The sequence below is a fragment of the Protopterus annectens genome, chromosome 12.part0, assembly GCF_019279795.1.
Source record: "Protopterus annectens isolate FY-2018-M chromosome 12.part0, PAN1.0, whole genome shotgun sequence".
NCBI classification, from domain to species: Eukaryota; Metazoa; Chordata; order Ceratodontiformes; family Protopteridae; genus Protopterus; species Protopterus annectens.
In genome coordinates this window covers 484,346,036-484,367,080 of record NC_056746.1, presented here as the reverse complement: position 1 = coordinate 484,367,080, position 21,045 = coordinate 484,346,036, and the positions used below count along the sequence as shown (strand labels likewise).

Here is a 21,045-nt window from a genome sequence, read left to right as displayed (position 1 = left end):
TCACAAGGGCAGTTAGCTTAGTACTAATCTATGAACCAAGGAAACCCACCCAACCCTGCTCAGAGACTGGACACTGGGGCTGAGAGCCAGGGCTCCAAGAAGAAAAAAGAAGTTATGCACTCACCATAACGTTCCATCTGAGTGGGTAACTTCATTTGTCTGCAACTCGTGGGTATCAGATCCGTCCTCAGATCCGAGCCGGCAGCTTTACCTAGCTAAAGATCCAAGCTCCTAGCTCCTCCCCCTACCCATAATCCCCTGCTACACATCCCCCATCCTCAGATCGAGTTTGCCCATAGGAACTCCACAAGACCCTCGAAAGAAGCCAGTAACCTACTGCCTAACAGAATGGACAATCCTCTCCTTGGTTAAGAAGCACGAAACTGGTTAGGGGGAATGGAGGGGGGGGGGGGTCGGTTGCAGAAAATTAAGTTACCCACTCAGATGGAACATTATGGCGAGTACATAATTTCTTTATTTGAAGTGGTTAACTTCATTTGGTCTGCAACCTGTGGGACAGAGTCCCCAGCTACCTAGAAACCTTGGGCGGCCCTCAAGGAAAAATATTCCAGAGCACCGCGGAGCCAAAGGAAGCCCTACTCCTGGAAATCATATCCAATTTATAATGGGAAATGAATGTATGAGAGGAGGACCAAGTAGCTGCTGAACATATGTCGTCTACAGGGACTCTAGACCAGAACGCTGCAAAGGTAGCTATGGATTGGGTCGAATGAGCATGGATTCCCAAAGGTACCGGTTTGTTCGAAGCTAATTAGGCTTGAATGATGCATTGTGAAATCCAGTTGGCTAATGTCACTTTGGAAATAGGCTTACCCAAAGAAGACTTGGCAAAGGACACAAACAATTGGTCAGATTTACGGTTAGTTGCTGTCCTGTGCAAACAGAAACGCAGTTGTCTATGCACATCCAATTTGTGTAGTGTGTATTCCCCTTTGTTCTAGAAATTGGGAAAAAAACACTGGCAGATTAATAGACTGATTAATATTCGACTCAGAGGCTACTTTAGGGAGGGAGGAAGGAAGGAAGGCAGGATTAGTCCTGAGAGAAACTCTGTCCTTATGAAATATTAGATAAGGGGGTTTCATACAGAGGGCTTGAAGCTCAGACACTCTCCTGGCCGAAGTTATTGCAACCAGGAAGGCTGTTTTCCAAGATAAAAATTTCAACGGAGCTGACGCGGACAGTTCGAATGGAGGGCCCGTCAAAGCCTGTAGGACCAGTGTGAAGTCCCATGGAGGGACCGCAGACTTAACTGGCGGTTTTACCAGAAAAACACCTTAGTTTTGCAAATCCTGGTGGAAGCCAGTGATCCTACATCATCCCCCACATGAAAATGAGAGATGGCTGCCAACTGTACTTTAACCGTAGATGCACTGGCTCCCTGATGAAAGATCTGGGACAGAAATTCAAGAATCGTCGGAATAGGGACAGTAAAGGGGTCCAAGCCCCTGTCTCTGGCCCAAATGTAAAAACATTTCCATTTACTACTGTAGGTTTTTCTGGTAGAAGGTTTGTGTGCTGCTACCAGAATGGCTTTCACTGGTGACGAGATACCGGGAGTCCTTGCCATCAGCGGAACTGGATCAACCAAGCCGTGAGCTTGAGGTCACCCAGGTTTGGGGGTTGTAATCCCGCAGGATGAGAAATTAGATCTGGAATGGGATCTAAGATCCAAGGAGGAACTACACTGTAAGACCGCAGGTAAGGGAACCAGATCTGGCGAGGCTAGAATGGGGATATGAGGATTATCTTGCTCCCCAACCGATGGGCTTTCTGCAGGAACTTCGTCATAAGCGGAGGGTAAGCATAAAGGAGACCGGGGGACCAAGCATGAACCAGAGCGTCTCTGGTGCTCTCCCCTATTTGGGGAATTAGAACGAAAATTTGCTGCACTTTGTGTTTGACGGAGAAGCAAAAAGATCACAGCAGGGTAGACCCCATTTGAAGAAGATCTGTTTCGCTACTAACAGGTTTAGAGACTACTCGTATGGTGTGAGGATCAAGCGACTTAGCTTGTCCGCTAGGATGTTGGTCCGGCCCGGAATGTGCGTTGCTACCAGAAAGCGGTTGGTGGAGATCGTCCATTCCCAAACTCTCATGGCCTCTAGGCAAAGGGGATAAGATCTGGTTCCTCCCCGTTTGTTGGTGGAGATCGCCCATCCCCAAACTCTCATGGCCTCTCGGCAAAGGGGATAAGATCTGGTTCCTCCCTGTTTGTTGATGTACCAGACTACAGCCATGTTGTCTGACTGAATTGCAATAGTTCCTGGAGGAAGAAGGTCTTGAAGGGCTTGCAACACCAAAAGCACCGCCCTCATCTCCAGGACATTGATATGCAGAAAGGTCTCTGAGGAAGCCCACGTGCCTTGGATGGTTCTGCCCGTAGCATGCCCGCCCACCCAAGGCGATAAGCGTCCGTGGTCAACGTGGCTTGGGGCTGAGGCATGACAAACGGTCTCCCCTCTTGCAGCTCCTGAGAGTGCAGCCACCAAAGAAGGGAGTCCTTGCAAACCCTGCTCAAGGGAATTGGGGTGCTCAAGGGGTGCAGCAAGTGTGACCATTGGACCTGAAGAGTCCATTGAAGGATTCTCATGCGCAGCCGCGCAAAGGGCGACAGACCGATGGCTGCCACCATGGAGCTCAAAGCTCTCAGGACTAATTCCGCAGGTGGGGCTGGGGACTGGAGAATTGCCAAAACATGAAGAGACAAACTGCGCAACCTGTCTGTTGTTAGAAAGGCCTTGGAGCGGCGTGTATCTATCTTGGCCCCTATAAATTCCAGAACCTGCACAGGATGAAGGAATGATTTTTGAAGGTTCACAGTAATACCTAGACGCTGAGTAAGAGCCAGGGTATAATCCCTGGCCAAGCAGAGCTGATGCCTGGTGGAGGCGGTGAGGAGCCAGTCGTCCAGGTATGGAAAGACCCGAATGCCCTGAAGTCTCATGTGGGCTCTGACCACGGCCATGACCTTGGTGAACACCGTGGGGGCTGAGGTGAGGTCGAACGAAAGAGCCCTGAACTGAAAGTGACTGGCTCCCAGCCGAAAGCAGAGGAACCTCCTAGATAGTCTGTCCATCAGAATGTGGTAGTACGCATCCTTGAGGTCTATGGAGCACATCCAGTCATTCTCCCGTAGGAAGGGGAGAATGGATTGCAGAGTGACCATCCGGAATTTCTCTTTGGGGATGAACAGGTTTAGAGATGACAGGTCTAGTATGGGCCTCAGTTCTCCTGTCTTTTTTGGCACTAAAAAGAATCTGGAGTAATTCCCCAATCCGGACTGGCCTGGGGGGACGTGCTGGATGGCTCTTTTTTCTAGTAGCTTCGAAATTTCCGAAGCTGCCGCCTCTCTTTGATCGGGTGGGACATCGGGGAGGCGTTTCATGGGAGGGGGAAGACTCAGAAAAGGAATGGAATAACCTCTGAATATAATTTGGAGCACCCACCGGTCCGTTGTAATGGACTCCCAAGTTTGGACGTGCTCCGACAGACACCCCCGACTGCCTCCAGAGAGGGACAGCCGGGTAAGCCGTCAGGGCTTTTGCACGGGCCTGTCCGAGAAAGGTTCTCGGGACCAGAGATTCCTCGGCCCCCCTCTGCCCCGGCGTCCACCTTGTCCTCCTCTGCCTCTGAAGGATGAGGGATCAGAAGCGGGGCGGGACTGCTGTGATTTCTGGAACCACATCATCTTTTGTCCCCTCTGGTTGCTCGAGAAGGACCGTTGGGGATTAGAGAAGCGGATCCCAACGGCAGACCGCGTCTTTCCGTCTTTCTCGCTTTGGACCAGCATATCGCGGACGGTCTTGCCAAAGAGCGTAGAACCGTCAAAGGGAGAGTTAGCGAAAGATGCCTTGAAGGGTTCTGCAAAATCGCAAAGGCGGAGCCAGGCATGGCGTCGCAGAACGATGCCTGCTCTGCTGGCTCTAGCCGCTCCCTCCGTGGCATGGCAGAGTAGCCGCATAGATGTGTTAGTAATAGATTTCAGAGTGGCCATGCGAGGCAAGAAGGTGCGTTTGTCCTCAGCCACCGTGGACTCCGGGGGGGGGGGGGCTCCATCGTATTTTTTAATATAGTCTCGCTGGAGTCTGATAATGTGTGCCATATAGTTCAGCGCCCTCACAGAGAAGGTAGCTGAAGCAAACATCCGCTTTCCAATGCAGTCCAACGTCCGAGATTCCTTATCTGGAGGGTGGACAAAGGAACTCTCCTGCGCTAATTCCTTCCTGGTGGCAGCCGCCACCACCATGGCATCCACTGGAGAACCTTTAGACCAAGCCATCCTATCAGAAGGGGGACTAAGTATCTTGTCTGGCCTTCTGGGAATTGGCTCCACGGTGTCCAGCTCCTTCCAAGACCTGGTGGTAATGAAGTCCACCAGGGGGTCAGCCGGGGGGGGGGGACACCCAAGAAGTAGATGGGCCTGCATTGAACGTATCCAGAAACGCAGACTCATCCGAGGAAGGTTTTTGGACAGACCACCCTCCTCTGATTTGCAACATTTCCATGATGTCTCCAAAGGAGACATCCTCAGGGGGTAACCTTGGGGAACCTTCCCCTTCTTCCAAATCTGTGTCCTCTGTGAGGGACTCAGGGGAGTCCAGGTGCCTCCTTTTGCACTTCCGTTTGTGAGGAACCTCCTCGGTGGGGCTATCCGAGAAGGGCTCACCCACGGGGTCTTGTTCCTCTAAGGGAACCAACTGGAGCGCCGATGCAGGCTGTCCCTGTGGCCGGATGATGGAAGACAGGCCCAAATTGCATCCTTACTATTAAAGGTCAAGGTTGCCTTCTTGTAGCTAGATTTGGAGCATATGCACAATGTGCCCGTTCAACTAAAGTCCTGCTGTGAAATACCAGTCCAGTTGCTTATTTGTGCTTTCATAAATTTAATGCAGTCTGCTCCTTCCAGCTTCTCTGGTATAGCTGAAAATCTCAAGTTTTCCTTATGTGCTCCGTCCTCTAATTCTATTATTTTTTGAAACATCTCTTCCAGAGCAGTCGCCTATTTAGCCAGCCTTTTCTTCATTTCGACTTCTGATTTTTGCAGATTTATCACCTCATTTGCGTATCTGTTTAAAAGTTTCTTCCATTTGTTCCAGTTTTTTGTGTTGATATACGCTATCAGTCTTTTGTCTATTTTAACAAAGTCTGTATTGCAGTTGTCTTTTATCATCCTGTAGGTTACTGGAAGTCACATCTGAAAGTTGCATTACTTTTTGCTGAACAGCTGCAGAACTCATCCTAGTCAGTGTTTCTTCCTCACTTTTTGTAGCTGATTTTTTTCCAGGTCTTCTGCATTTCTTTATTCCTGGCATTAAGGCAGTGTACGTACTAGCCAGTCACTGAAATTCATCCATAAACACAAGTCTACTGGCCTTCTTTGCTGAGTTTCTGTTTCCACACTGGGTGAGTTAGAAACAAGCTGGTACTCAGTGTGCAGCCATCTTGGAACTCCGTACGGTAACTGTCTTTATGAAAAACTAAATAAGGAAATTTCACAGAATGAGCCTGGAGCTCAGACACTCGCCTGGCCAAGGTAATTGCTACTAGGAAAAAGAGTTTCCAGGAGAGAAATTTCAGGTATACAGCAGCCGAGGGTTCAAACGGGAGAAGGACTAAGGTTTGCAGATTCATAGTAAGATCCCAGAAGGTGTAGGGTCCTTGACTGGAGGCCAGAGTAGAAAGGTGCCCCCTAAGAAAGGCTTTGCACGATTTTGAAGATGCTAAAAACACAGAGTCAAAACCAAACTGGAAATGGCAGCAAGTTGAACCTTGACTGTAGAATAACTAGCACCATCTTTGAAAAGGGAAGCCAGAAAGTCTCGTACTACTGAAACTGGGCTGTAAAAGGATCTAGCTGTTTCTGTTCAGCACAGAAGGAGAATCATTTCCACTTACTTCTGTAAATTTTTCAAGTGGGAGATGCAGCCATCAACAGAAGTGGAGAAACCATGCAGTTCATTTCAGGCCATGAATTTCCAGATGTGGATGCCCTGACGGGTGAGAAAGTAGATCTGGACTCTGATCCAACTTCATCAGAGGGCACACCAGAGGAAAACAAAGAAAGGTAAAACAGGTTTGTCGAGGCCAAAAGGGAGCAATGAGAATCACCTTGCTTCACAACCAGAGAGCTTTCTGCAGGAACTTGGTAATAAACAGAAGAGGGGGACGGCATACAGTAGATCGGGGGGGGGGGGCAAGCATGCACCAGAGCATCCCTGGGGAACTGTCCCTGAGGAGGGATCAAGACAAAATACTTGCAGCATTTCTTAGCTCCAAAAGGAGAAAAAGTGCCCAATCCAAACCAGAACGCAGTGAAGCACTTATGTGGTTTTGATTCAATAAAGATCAGTGTGACACTTCAAGGCTCCTTCTGTGTGCCTTTGGTATATTTTTAGTTACTGTATTTGTTGTTGAGAGGGGACGCAAAGAGGTCACTGCAAGCTACTGACATATTGTCTGTTTAGAGTGCAATAGTCACCTGAGGAAGAAAGCTGTCTAGTTCCTGCAATGCTAGAAGAACCGCTCTCATCTCAAGAAAACTGATGTACAACTTGGTCTTCTGGGGTGTCCACATGCCTTGGACAGTATGGCACAGACAATGACCCCCCACTCGAACTGGGAGGTGTCCATGATCAATGCGGCGACTGAGAAGGGAAGGACGGATGGTCGCCCATGGGTGATCTCTGGAAAATGGAGCCACCAAAGAAGAGAGCCCTTGGACACAGGTTGATGTGAAGGTACAAGGGATTCCCGAGGAGAGACCACTGTACAGCCAATATCTATTGAAGAATTTGCATTTGGAAGCATGCCATTGGAAGAAGAGTCATGGTTATTGTCATGGAGCCTAATGCTCATAGAACTAGATTGGCCAGGGGGGGGGGGGTACTGAAGCAGTCAAGATCTGGCTGACATGGGATTTTAGATTCATCACCCTGTCCAATGTAAGGTAAACATAAGTCATCTTTGTATCTAGATGTGTTCCTATGAAATCTATAACCTGAACTGGATCAAAGTGTGACTTTTGCAAGTTGACAGTTATTCCCTGCACAGAGGCTAAACTGAAGAAGTAATCGCTGGCTTGGAGGGGTAGTGGCCTGGTTGGGGTGGTCAGGAGCAAATAGTCTACATATGGAAATATCGGACAGCTTTGCAGATGGAGATGAGCTGCAACTACTGCTAGACATTTGGAGAACACCCTGGGGGCTGAGTCGAGATCAAAAGGAAGCGCCCAAAACTAGTAGTGAAGCATAGAACAGGCCTGGAGCGCCTGTCCATTTTGATATGGTAGTACACATCCTTGAGGTCTATAGAGCACATCCAATTGCCCATCTTCCGGAGGTATCATGACCATCCTGAACTTCGTTTCACTGACTTGTTCAGGGAGGTTAGATCCAAGATAGGCGCAGGTCCCCTGTCTTTTTGGGTACCAAAAAGAATTTGGAGTAAACGCCCAATCTGATTTGATTGGGAAGGGATATCTTGGATGACTTATGTAGTAACTTTTTTTATTTCTTGGGCCGCGTCCTCCCTCTGATTGGGTGGAACATCAGGGAGGCAATAGTTTTGTTTAGGAATGTGGGAAAAGGGAATGGAGTATCCTCTGGATATGATCTTTATCACCCATTTGTCAACTGAGATGGCCTTCCAAGCTTCTGGGTGCAAGGAGAAACGTCCCCTGACTGCTGGGGGGGGGGGTCTCCCCGAGTGTCCTGGAAAAGGCCCTGTGACTTCCAAAATCACATTTTCTTACTTCCACGCTGTTCCTGGAGAAGGTCCATTGTGGAGCAGAAAATGGATCCTGAACAGGGTCTTACCATCTTTCTCACTCTGGGCTAAGGTGTCATGTACCGGGGGCCCAAACAAGGTGGAGCTATCAAAGGAGGCATTAATAAAGGACTGTTGAAAGGCTCCACAAAAATTGCACAGCCTCATCCAGGCATGGAGTCTTATGGTAATGCCGGAACTGCCCACCCTTTGAGGTGCCGTCCTCAGCGTGAGAGATACGCCTCATGGATGCATTGGCTAGGGAATGTAGGGAGGCCAGCCTAGAGGAATGAGACGCCCATTCCTCAGTAGACATTGGCCCAGGGACCTAGTAAGAACATTCCTTAACCAAGTCCATTTGTAGCTGGGTAAAATGAGATAAGAAGTTCAATGTCCGAAGTGCAAAGGGAGATGAGATGTAGACTTTTCTGCCAATTCTGTCCAACACCAGTGATTCTCTACTGAGGGGGATGGACAGAGGAGCTTTCCTGAGCCAGCTCTCCTTCTTGGTTGGGGCTGCCACAAGCAAATCATCTACCAGAATTCCTTTGCACCATAAGGCTTTGTCAGTTGGAGCACTTAAAATTTTATCAGCACATTAAGGAATCTGTTCTACTGTATCCAGTTCATTCCAGGTCCTCGACAACACTAGCTGGATGAACAGGTCGGCCAGGGGGGTGGACAACCAGGTAGTAGACATGACAGCCCCAAAAGCCACCCCACGATACAGATTCCTCCATTGAAAGGGTTTGGGAGGAACATCCACCCTTCTGGTGAAGAATTTCAAGGAATTTCCAAAGGAGACCTCGTCTGATAGTGATTTGGGAGATCCTTCACCTTCTTCGAAATTGGTATCTGTGGTGAGGGTTTCCATGGGGGAATCCACATGTCTTCTTTTACACAGTCTCTTCCAAGGAATATCCTTGGGGGGACACTTCAGGGAGGTGTCGGAAGAAGCTTGGGGATCCAGTGAGGGAATGATGTGGAAGCTTTCCGGGACTGGCTGTCCATGCGGTAGCTCAGAGGTCTCAGGCACAGATCCAGAGTTGGGCAAGGGGAGTTCTGCTGCAGTAAGTGCAGACGGTCTCCTAGGAATGGAGAGGACCCTTTCCACAACCACTAATGCAGAAGTACTCTGAACCACCTGAAGCTGTCTCGCCGGGGCTGAAGCCACCTCCTGGAAAGAATGGGTCTCCCACTCCAAGGGGGGAGCTGGAGATGAGGTGTCAAAGGCCATGGCCCCAAGGGAAAGAGAGGACTCTGAAAGCTTCGGAGTCAAAGTCAACCCCCCCACCCCCCGGAATAGACTTTCACGCCACAGCTCTAAGACACTCTCGGAATCAAAGCAGCCAGAGCCAAGCAAGTAGAGGAGAATGTCGGAGATTAAGAGATCTCTATTGGCTCCAACACACTGGTACTGGGACCCAATGGAACCGACAACTCTAAAACCAGGGGTCAAATCAGAGAAGGAGCTACCAGTTGGAAGGGCGACAGACTCACAGATGCGGAAACAGATGGGGCAGACACAAGCCCCATCTAGATTTGTGTCTCGAGGAACTTTCTCATGAGCTTACCAACATCCCTAGAAGACGAGCTTCAGGAAGACCTAGACAAAGCTGAGGAAGTAGGTCAGGAGGTCAGGGGGATCTCCACTGGGAACAGGACAGAGACCCCCTAGTAGCCACCGGCAAAGAGGTCCCTGGCCAGACAGTGCCACTCGGCAATGTAGCAACTGAGGAAGAATGTGGTGGAGGAGATGTCAAGGTCAGAAAGCTCTGAGCCAAAAAAGAGTCAGTTCTGACAGTCTAGATTTCTTCCTGGATGGTTCTAAAGAAGACCGCAAGGGAGACAGCCTCCTGGACTTCGGGAAGGTTTGGATTTCTTAGCCAGGGGTTGATGTGGAAGGGATTCGTGAGGTGGCAGAAGGAGGAAGCAAATCCTTTAAAATTAGTTTACTTCTCTTATCTGCCAGAGCCCGGTGATTAAAAGCCCTGCAAATGTCACAGGGGGCATCCAAGTGAAAAGGCCCCAAACAGTACACACACTCCCCATGGGCATCAGATAAGGGAATCTTCTATTCACAGGAAGTGCACTTTTTAAAGCCTAATGGCTTTTTATCAGCCATGAAGCAGAAGCAGAGAAAAAGGGGAAAAAAAGACAACATTTTTTTTAAAGAAAACAGTCTAATGGATAGAACCAGGAGAGTCTAGATAGGGACAGAAAAGAGAGGATTAAAAAACTCACCAAAAAATGATGACAGAGAAGCACAAGCAGGAACACGCTGCTAAAACTAAGAGCGGCAAATAAGATCTGAGGTACTGTGGGGTGGCGGACTGGACAGAGAAAGGAGCAACAAAAGCAATATGTACCCCCTCCCAAGACTCAGATTCATCGCATAATGCTAGAAATAGTGGCATTCAGCCAAGGAATAATCCACTGTTCCAGGAGACTGGAATATAAATTACAGACAAAGAAGATGTTTCAGGAGGACAGAGATCAAAGATGGTTACAGCTGAGGGTAGAGTTTTAAAACAAGTTCAAAAGGCTTTGTTTTTACAAATTTAGCTGAGAGTTCTCCAGAGAATTAACAATTTGCTTATGAATTTCCACAGCATACGACTAAATCAAGAACTGATAGGGTCTGTATGTCAGTAAAACATATACATGTAATGAAATGAGTGCAGTCCCACCCTCTTCTATTACCTGATGAGGCACTAATAAAAAAAGAAACCAGAAAAAATGTTTGATTTGACAGTTAAGAAATTGGTAACTCAATATGGGATGGTTGACCAAGACTGGGGGGGGGGGGCTGCAATCCATAGTTTAAAAAGAAACTAAACAAATCACTTAGGATTATTGTTAGGGGCTGGAACAAATTTAAAGAGAATATCAAATTAAATGTCCAGCAAAAAGCCAGCTAAGACTAGGATGATAGAAAATAAAAGCAAAATGTAGAACTGGCAAAGATAATAAGCTTGTAAATGAAAGTGAGAACTCTACATAAATGAACAAGAACAGAAGGAACTTGACGAAAGGTGGAAAGAGCAAGTCCTAGGAGTATCTTACTATGAAAATACCCCAAAACTGCAGAAACATTTAATAGGGAAACTAAACTAGCAAAAAAGATGGAACTGAGCACGGTAAAAACTAAAAGTTTGACATCTGGGTAGATTGTAAGGGAACCCTCAGAAATACAAGAAAGATTTAAGCAATACTATACAACCTTATATCAAGAATAAAGTAGATCTGGCTTGGTCTGAGGAAATGGGCACTTTCAAACAAAATGTTGAAATACCCAGGTTGACACACGTGAAAGCAAAGGGTCTGGTTACACATATTACACTTCAGGAGATTGCGCCTGTTTACTTAAGTTATCCCTCTAAAAAAAAGCCCAGGTTGAGATGGGTGTCTGGATGAGATGTGGAAAGGATTTCAAAGCAAAATTCTACACATTTGGCAGGAAATGTTTAATGTAATTTTGAAACAAAACAAATTCCTAACTCCTTGCACAAAACAGTGACAACACTTATCCATAAAACGGGCAGGGATCCTTCCCTCCCAGAATCCTACAGACCAATATCAGTTTTGAATCATAAGGTTTTTATGGCCATCCTGGCAGACAGAATGGCAGAGTTGCATTTTGGAGTAAGTAATTTTGACCAATGTGACTTTATAAAGGGGAGACAATATTTCACAGCATTATTAAAACACACACAATTCATTGTCATGCTGAAAAAAATAAATAAATAAGTCATAAAAAGACTAGACGTAGTGAAAACATTCAAGACAGTAAACTGGAATAACCTATGGGAAATGTATAAAGTGAGGTTACTCCAGAAATGTATTAAGTTGCTACAGGAAATATACAAAAGGTTCCAGCACTGTTATAAAAAATAAATGCAAAAGTTTCACAAGCAATAGACATTAGGACAGGATGTAGACAAGGCTGCCTATGTCCTCACACCTGTTGCATTATACCTGGAGCCATTATCACAGAAAATAAGAATGTTAAAGATCACTGAATGGAACTGGGGAGGTAGGATCTACAAGTTTCTATTATTTGTGGATATTATACTATGTGTAACAAGGACATTCCTAAAAGCATTCCATAATTTGAAAAAAAAAAAAAATGCACACATTTCTGGGTAAAAGATTAACAAGTAGAAAACTAAGGCACTGGGTATAAAATATGCACCTAGCCAGTCTACAGTCCAGGAAGTCCCTCAGTTATGGAGCCACTATAGACTAGAATATTTAGGAATATGGCTTGCAAAAGACTCAGAACAATTCCAAGGGAAACCTGGGAAGAGGTAAAAAGGAACATTTTTAAACTACTATGGAAATGGAAAGCGCTGTCTTGTGATATGGCACAAAGGACATAAGCCATCAAGATGTTTGTGGCCCTCCTGACATTTTATGCAGCTCAGGCTTTTTTAGAAGAAGATCCGGGAGTGAGATTTTGGCAGATCCTAAAGAAGATCTTGAAATACATATGGAGGAAATAAAGGGCAAAGACTATAAAGTCAGCATATGCTACTCCCATCAGAAGATGGAGGACTGGCAGTTTCAAGTCAACAAAAGTACTTCTGGAGTTCAGGAGACAGAAGTGTGTGAGTGTGGGGGGGGGGGGGACGGTAAAACAATACTTTATTTAATACTGGACTGCAGAAAGTGCCAAATAAAAACTAACTGACAGGGAAATCAGAATTGGAACGAATAGGATATTTTAAGGACCAGTTAGCAATTAATATAGATATAACCAAGATGGAGGGAGCATGACAGGAAAATATACTTCTGGGAACATTTTAAACAGGAGCATAAAAGGATGGACCTGGCAAAACTATTAAAAACTGCAGAGGCTTGAAAGGATGAACTTTAGGGGAATCTTACAGATTCTGGGGAAATATGATGCAGAAATACAATGTACAAACCTGGAGAAACCGGAATTGATTAAAATTACTGAATAAAGCAGGACAATGGCAAATAGGAACAGCTGAATTCAGAGTATCATTAACAATATAAGTGGATAAAAAAAGGTAGTACTGAAAAGATGGAATGAAACTACTGCTAGAGAGTTCACAGACCAAGGAGGGAAATATGTTGGGCTCAGAGTCACAACTAAGTTGAGAAAATTCAGAATTTTGGGGTAGAAGTATCTCTACAAGTATTTTTACACCCCACAAAGATTAAATAAGATGCTCCCAACCATTGGTAGCACCTTATGGAGATGCAAACGTTGTTCTGTTGAACCTTCCACACACATTTTTGACTGTCTGAAACTAGAAATGTTTAGGAAAGGAATAGATTTAATAAAGAAAGTAACAGGGAAGACTTGGGGTATAGATGAAACTAGCTATCTGTTAAACTAGGCTGAAAGATAATGGGGTAAGCAGTTGATAACATAAGTATTAGTGAAATTAAGGTTATAACAATAGCAAGGAAATGGAAAACAGACAAGAAACTAAAAAAGTCAAGGAATCAGTGGAATTAGCATAAGAAATAAGAGGGACAGAAAGAGAAATATTAAAGAAAATAGCATCTGGACTTCATATATAAGTGGGATTGCTGGAATATGTTAAGGATGGAAATATTGTGAGAGAAAAGGCATAATGCAACAGTCAAGGGAATCCCAACAATCCAAAGATGTTTATCAACCCTACGGTGAAGATAGTCAAGTTAAGAGGGCTAGGTTAACAGCAACATTAGTATTTACCACCAGAAAGGAAGATACGGAAAACTATTTGTATATAGTTTGTTATACAGACTTGTATGCATTGTATTAGGAAACGTGATTACTGTAATTCTCGGGAACAGAATGCATCTGTTATATTAGTGTAAAAGGGGTAATAGGGTAGAATCTTAGTCAAAATTCATAAGGACTATCCCTCAGGAGAGTGAATGGTATATGTAAATTGTCCATAAGTTATGTTGAATTCGTCCAATATAATTCTGATTTTGGTTTAGGCCGATTCTTAGAGCTCTCAGCATGTCAAGTTACTCCACATTTTAACACTGGAGTAAACCCTTCGCAACTCATGCTTGTCAGACAAGTATAAACTGACATGCCAAAGTTAGGGTCAAACATGGAGTCTAAAGTAATTTCATATAACATAGTCAACCAAAATGACCACAAAGCTAAAACTTCATACAAAAGTTTTTTTTTTTTTTTTTTTTACTCACATCATTCAAACATCCATCTCTTATCCTTAAAAACATTCCAGCGGAAGTTAAAGGGAGGTAGTGGTAGACACCAGGTTTTGCACTGCAGAAAACTACTGAACCACACTCATACACAGTGCAAAAAAATTATGGTACCACGGTTAGATGAAATTGAAGAAAACTGGTTCTTGATGATAACTGGCAACTTGAAAATATTACTTCAGAGAACCAATCAAGCCAGTTTCAACAGAGAATGACCAGATCAATATCCAGTAAAGCTGTGCATGTACCAACAAGAGCTCCAGAACCAAACATCAGAGATAAGGGTATAAGTTAAAGTGTTCAAAGTGAAAGATATGGGCTGTTCAACAGAGTGCTTCTGTCCCTAAGCCTGATGGCTCAATTTTAGTGACTGAAAAAAAGTCTACTTGTTATAACAGTCTGTCTCAAAGCTTTCCTTCTGCTCATTCACATTCTGTTCCAAGTTCCAGTTGGGCACTATTTAAATGATCAATCCAGTGTGTTAAATGTGTGATCTATTGATTGTGCTTCATTATACTGTATAATTAATTTTAAAAAAGGGATGTTTCTCTAACTCATTGCTTCGTACAACAGTATAATCATCAGGAAAGCAGACTTCCTGTAAGAGTATACTCATCTTTACAGGAGATTTCTTTGCACTCCTGAAACAAGTACATCAGTCATTGTTCCTGGTAAAGTTACATACATAAAATTAATGCAGCAAGCTGGCATGTACAAACTGACATGATTTACTAATCATGTCAGTGAAATTGTCAGCATGGAACGTACAGATCTGGAGTCAAGGAATGTTTACAAAAAGTAATGATAAATTGGACACATTTCCATAATGCAAAAACAGAGTGTGACACTGCCATGTTGGGAGTGGCAGACTGGAGTACTAGGTGAACACTAAACATGATGGGTAATGTGAAGAAATTTTGAGATATAAATGCTATTTAAAGCTGTTATGACTATTACCTATATTTTCATAACTGCATTAATTTCAAAAAAGCAGTGTTACCTACAGGTGAGGTAGACAATGGTGCCACAGATACTTGCCAACATAAACAGTTTATTTATTTATTTATTTACATTTGTTGACCGGGAGTGTCCGACTGGACGCAAGTCCATTTTCAGTGGAGGCCCAGGGAGAGAAGCTCCACAGTTAAAATAAACAGACAGTAGTTACATTGGATTACATAGTGATTAACAATTTAACATAGCAATTAATTACAAACATATTTACAGATGAACATAGTACATCAGTAGACAACTAGTATCTTTATCTGCGAAGTACATAACAGACATTAACAAATGTTACAATAAGAAGTTCCTGCTGTATAATAAGTACTTGGCTTATGAGCATCTGAGCTTGCTATAATCAAGGTAGTTAGTGGGGTGGAAAGAAAGGTAGTGGTTGGATGGGGTGGGTGATATTAGAGTGGGAGTTGCAAGGGCATAGCCAGCATGTATTTAGGTGCGCTTTTAGTAAAGTTTTGAAGTGGGTGCATGATGGTACAGAGGTAATTGTGGGTGGGAGGGAGTTCCATAATTTGGCTATGGCGCAAGATAATAGTGCTTCACCAGCAGAGTTATTGGCTTTAGTGATCTGCAAGTGATTTTTGTTGCTGGATCTTAGTGGTCTGGTGGTGTGATAGGGTTGGAGAAGATTCTGGAGGGATGGGACATTTAGTGGATGGTTTATTAGTTTGTGGGTAAGTGATAGTTGATACCATTGAAGGAGGTGAGGGAGTTCAAGCCAGCCCAGTTCAGCAAGTGAGACAGTGGTGACTACGGTAGGATGCCCCTGTGGCGAACTTGGTGATTTTGTTGTAGCAGGTCTCTAGCTTGTTTAGATCGCATTGCCTTAGGTTGGTATATATTGGAGAGGCATAAAGTAGGGTGGAGATAAGGTGGGAATTTGCTATTGAAATCTTCGCTGCTTTGGTGAGAAGTTGCTTATTTCTGTATAACGCTCCTAGTTTTTGTGGACTTTTTTTTATGGTCATACAGAAAAAGTAATCGGAGACCTAGGGACCCAAGTCGACAGCGACCTCTCATTTGACACCCATGTTGCCAAAGTGGTTAGAAAAACATTCTACCTTGCACACCTTATCATGAAGGGATCCAGATCCAAGGCTGTCATTGTACCCCTATACTCCTCCCTCATCAGACCCATGATTGAGTATAATGCCCCATTTGGTATGTACCTCACCCAGCATTTTCAACAGCTACAGAGACCACAAAAGTACCTCACCAAGAGGATCAAGGGTCTCCAACATATGTCTTATTCTGCCAGACTAAAGAAACTCCAGCTTTATTCAGTAGCATACTGCCTGCTCAGAGGTGATCTCTGCCTGACGTACAATGCCATGTCCAATCAGGAACTGATGGACATGCTCCACCTCAAAAAATCCAAATCCATCAGAACCATGAGAGCTAAAGACTTAAACCTCGGTACAAGTATGAATAGGACATGCTGGAGGGATAGATTCATAACCCAGAGGCTTCCCATGCTCTGGAACAAGATCCCAGTTCATGTTAGACAGAGCCCCTCACTGACTCTCTTCAAGAGAAATCTTGATGAGTGGATGGGAGATCGTAAGTTTACCCCAGGGGTCACATATCTGTGTCACTACTAGACAGGGGCACAGTAAACTAATTCTATTATATAAGGGGACCTTCACTGTGTCGCTACTAGACAGAGGCACAGTATTCTAAATCTATTCTGTGCATTTTTGTACCATTTCATGGGGTGGCGAAAGCCACATCACTATGGCTAGGCTTACAAATGCCCCAGGGCAGATAGCTTAGTACTAAACTATGAAACTATGATATGTGAATGTCAAATTTTAGTTTATTGTCTATTTCCACTCCTAGCAATTTGGTGTGTTCAGTTGGATATATAGTGGTGTTGTCTTTTGCTGTGATGTTAAAGTGAGAGTTGTTTTGAGTATGTTTGGTGGGTTGGAAGATGAGTAGTTTAGTTTTGTTTGGGTTGAGTATTATTGGGCATCGGATAACCAAGTTTCAGAGGAAAAGGCTTCCTGTTTGACTTTTTGCAGTTTGGGTAGGGACTGGGCTGAGCAGATGATGGTCGAGTCATCTGCGTATTGTATGAGTGTGCCATGTTTGGTGGTAGAGGCTAGATTATTGGTGAAAACAGAGAAGAGTATGGGTCCAAGGATGGATCCTTGGGGAACAACTATGGAGACAGGTAGTTGGGGAAATATGTCATTCTACCATACAACAGATTGTTGGCGGTCAGACTGGTAACTCTGAAACCAGTTGGTGACTGATTGAGAGAAGGATAGGTTACTGAGGACAGAGAGGAGTTGTTTGTGTGGGACCATGTCAAATGCTTTAGATAGATCTAGGAAAGTAGCAGAGGAGAGATGGCCATTGTTTTTATGCTGAAGGATAGCGTTAGTAAAGGAGAGTAACGCAGTGGTGGTGCTATGGTTTGGTTGGAAACCATACTGAGTATTGGAAAGGAGGTTGTTAGTAAGGAGGTAGTCTGAGACCTGAGAATGTATGCATCTCTCTAGTATTTCGGAGAGTGGAGAGAGAATAGCTATGGGGCGGTAATTGATTAGTTCTGTGGAGGGGCCCGCCTTTGTGCAGGGGAATTGTATATGTGATACTTTCCACAGTGTGGGAACGTAACTTTCTGACAGAGATCGGTTAATCAAGATGGATACTGGGTAGGCCAGAGCATCAGCTGCGATTTTTAGGTATTCACTTGGGAGGTTGTCTGCTGCTAATTTGGTGGGCTTAAGTTTAGTTAAGAGTTTTTTTTAAGTTGGAGGTAGGTACAGGAGAAAAAGAGAAGGCAGTGGGGGAGGTTACTAGTTGAAGGTGTGGGTTGAAGGGGAGGGGGGTTGTGTTGTTTAGCTAGTGATAGTATGGTTTGTTTGAAGTGTGTGTTGAATGAATTAGCAATATTTTTGGAGGAGTGAGGGATGTTAGGAGGAGGGGTACTGACTTTACCTGGGTGGGGGATGGAGTTTATGAAGGACCAGAATTGTTTGGGGGAGTCTAGGGCAGACTGGTAGTATTGGAATTTGTCCTGTTTTATTAGCTTTTTAACTCTATTGCTTAGTTCTAGGAATTTGTCTTGTTGAGGGGGTTTTGGTTTTGCGCCAGTGCTCCCAGGCTTTATCCCCGTTTTTCATTTCTGACTTAGTGGTTTTCTGTAGCCATGGGGAGGGTTGTGCTTTCGTTCTGGAAAGTCTTATGGGGGCATGGTAATTAAGGATGCTCAGGAAGGTAGTATTAAAAAATTCAACTGTGTCATCAAGACTGAGGTACTTTAGGGGATGCCAGTTACATTCTTTGAGGGATGAGATGAATGTGAGTGGGTTAAAGTTTAGTTTTTTTTACGTATTTGACGGTAGATAGGTTTAGCTTGGTATAGGTATGTTTTGAGTAGGAATGTTGGGGAGTGAACAGTTTGAAATATGTGAAAGTATTACATGCATAAACTGCATAGATTTAGCAATAACACAAAACAGCAGTATGCTATAATACGATGGAAAGCTTTTAAACAGATGAACAAGTCCCTCACTGATATCTTGGTTCTGTCTTGCACATCTAGTATTTATTAGCAAACAAAATACAGTTTCTTTCATAAATCTGCAACATAAAATCAGCATCTATAGACAGACCTTTGATACTAACACTACTGTATAACCCGTTATCTAACAATGAGATACTTTTACATTTTTTTGCAACTCTCACCATTTATCAGATATTATAAATTTAATGGTGTGTTTTCAGTAGAGGATTTTCAAGAAAAGCTGTCAGGAAGCAAGAGTTTTCCTGGGTTAGAAGATCTCTGGAAGCACATGTTCATTAACCTCCTGCTGTTCAGTTTTAAACGAGTTAAACAACGAAATGGGATAAGTGAAATAAAATTGCAAAAGAGAATGTATACATTATACACAGCCATTATTTTAGAACTAATATGTGGTGTTGCCCTTTTAAGATTTTATATATTCCGCACTGTACAACATTTCTAAACTAGAAGCAGTTGTGTGTGAAACAATGAAGTGTTAACATTGTTTCTTTTGAGCTGACATATTGTTACCTGTTAGTCTAAAATAATAATGCATTTTCATATTTCTAACACTACTAACAAAGCTAACTTGGTAATTATAGCTGCATACACTGACAAAGAGCAACAAAAAGCAGTGGCTTAATAATTCAGATGGCATGCACACACAGGTAAAATGATTGTTAGCTAAGCAGTTGAACAATTTGCCTGTTTACTCATGCAAGATAAACCAGCAAAGTGGACAACTGGCTCAGATGCAAACTGTTAGGGAGATGCGTTCGGCAGATACAGGCCAATCGGTTCATACCAACATTTATTAATAAATAAATACCAGTATTGCATTTGTAGTCAGAAATGACGTAGCATTCTTTGAGTGGCATAAACTATAGCAGCAATTTGCTACAGTTTAAAAGAAAGATACTTTTTTTTTCTCCTCAATTTGAAGTTGAGGGATGGGTGACACATTGGGGGGAGGGCACCAGGCACAAAGCTAGCTGGCTGCACCTTGATATAAAATACTAAAAATCAAACTATGAATATGCTATGAATAAGCAGTTCTACATGGTAAAACCTTATGGAGAAAAAAATCTCTCACCTGGCCAAGCAAGTGGTATTCATATTCATAGATCTTGTTAAATTTAGACAGCCCTTCTCTCTGAAAAAGACAATGACATATGCAAACACTGTTAAGATAGTAGTTACAAATAAACTGCCTTGACTTGCACAGATCTAGAAGTTGCTGGTCTCCTCTACTTTACAACACTTTTAACACCCTGAATCTTGCAGAAAATTAGGCAACCACAACATGGAAGCTAAAACTTGCTGAAAATGACAAGAAACATAGATTTGGGATTTTTAACTCAGTGAAGAAGAGTTTTAATTACACAGTAAAGTCGCTGCAGGTATCAAGCACTACAGCTCAATACATATCAAATAGTACTTGTTCTGCAGTCCTTTTCACACATATCCATGCAAGCATTTCTGGTGTTTTTTCAGAAGTTATCTGCGTTTCATGCCCTCAGAAATCTATACTTGTTAATTTTTATATATATATATATATATATATATATATATATATATATATATATATATATTTTTTTTTCTTTTTTTATAATATTTTAACCTCCTAGCCCTAATTTATTTGCTAGTTGTTGTCTCTGCTGAGAAATACTGCAGAGTCCAGAGATGCATTAGACTGGGATTTTTGAAGGTCCATCATCCTCACTGCCAGTCAACAGTAAACCTAAAAAAGGTGCAATCCATGCTGTGCAGTTTAATAAACACAATGTGTATGCAACATTTTCTTAGGCTGCTATCCTCCTTGTGCAATGCATACTGTGCAGTCTAATAAACACGATGTGCATGCAGAATTTGATCAGGCTGTTATCCTCCTCATGCAATGTATGCTGTGCAGTCTAATAAACATCATGCGTATGCAGCATTTTCTTAGGCTGCTATCCTCCTTGTACAATGTATGCTGTGCAGAATAATAAACACCATGTGCATGCAGAATTAGCCCAGGCTGCTATCCTCCTCCTCCATCTCACAATGCCTGGACCCTCCTGCCTCTCCAGTTCTGAAGCAAATGAAAAAGCACACAACAGCAGGAAATCCAGTGGCAAGGGGATGGTAGTTGGTTGATTCCTGCTACTGGACCTCTACTAGCAGACCCAGCATTCTGACAAATATATATAAAATGAAAGTTATGTACTTACCGGAACATCAGATCTGTTAAAAACAGGTCTACACTCTGCAACTTGTAGGACTAAGACCACATTAGGCTTGCTTGGCAAACAAACTCTACCCCCTCATCCCATAACATATTTACTGCCTCTCTAAATTTGAGGTTGGCCAAAATAACCAACAAAACCTTGTCAAAACAGACAATGGAAGGAAAGTGTGCTCATTACTGCAGATGGGCAAACAAGTGTATTGTAAGCACTTAAAGTTTGTATCGAATCAAAACAAGCCCACCCCTTGGCAACTCACAGTACAGCATCAGAAGCTCTAACTATGGGATA

The 21,045-nt window shown here is 43.5% G+C and overlaps 1 protein-coding gene across 3 annotated transcripts in view; it reads right to left on the bottom strand.

Moving 5' to 3' along the window:
• The window catches only part of TOP3A (DNA topoisomerase III alpha), a 1,120,433-nt gene that overhangs the window by 1,058,048 nt on the left and 41,340 nt on the right, over window positions 1-21,045 (bottom strand). For all 3 annotated transcript variants that reach the window (XM_044089591.1, XM_044089590.1, XM_044089593.1), the window contains one exon: window positions 19,620-19,679. In XM_044089591.1, the coding sequence (XP_043945526.1) occupies window positions 19,620-19,679 (60 nt within the window). The remainder of the gene's footprint in view (window positions 1-19,619; window positions 19,680-21,045) is intronic.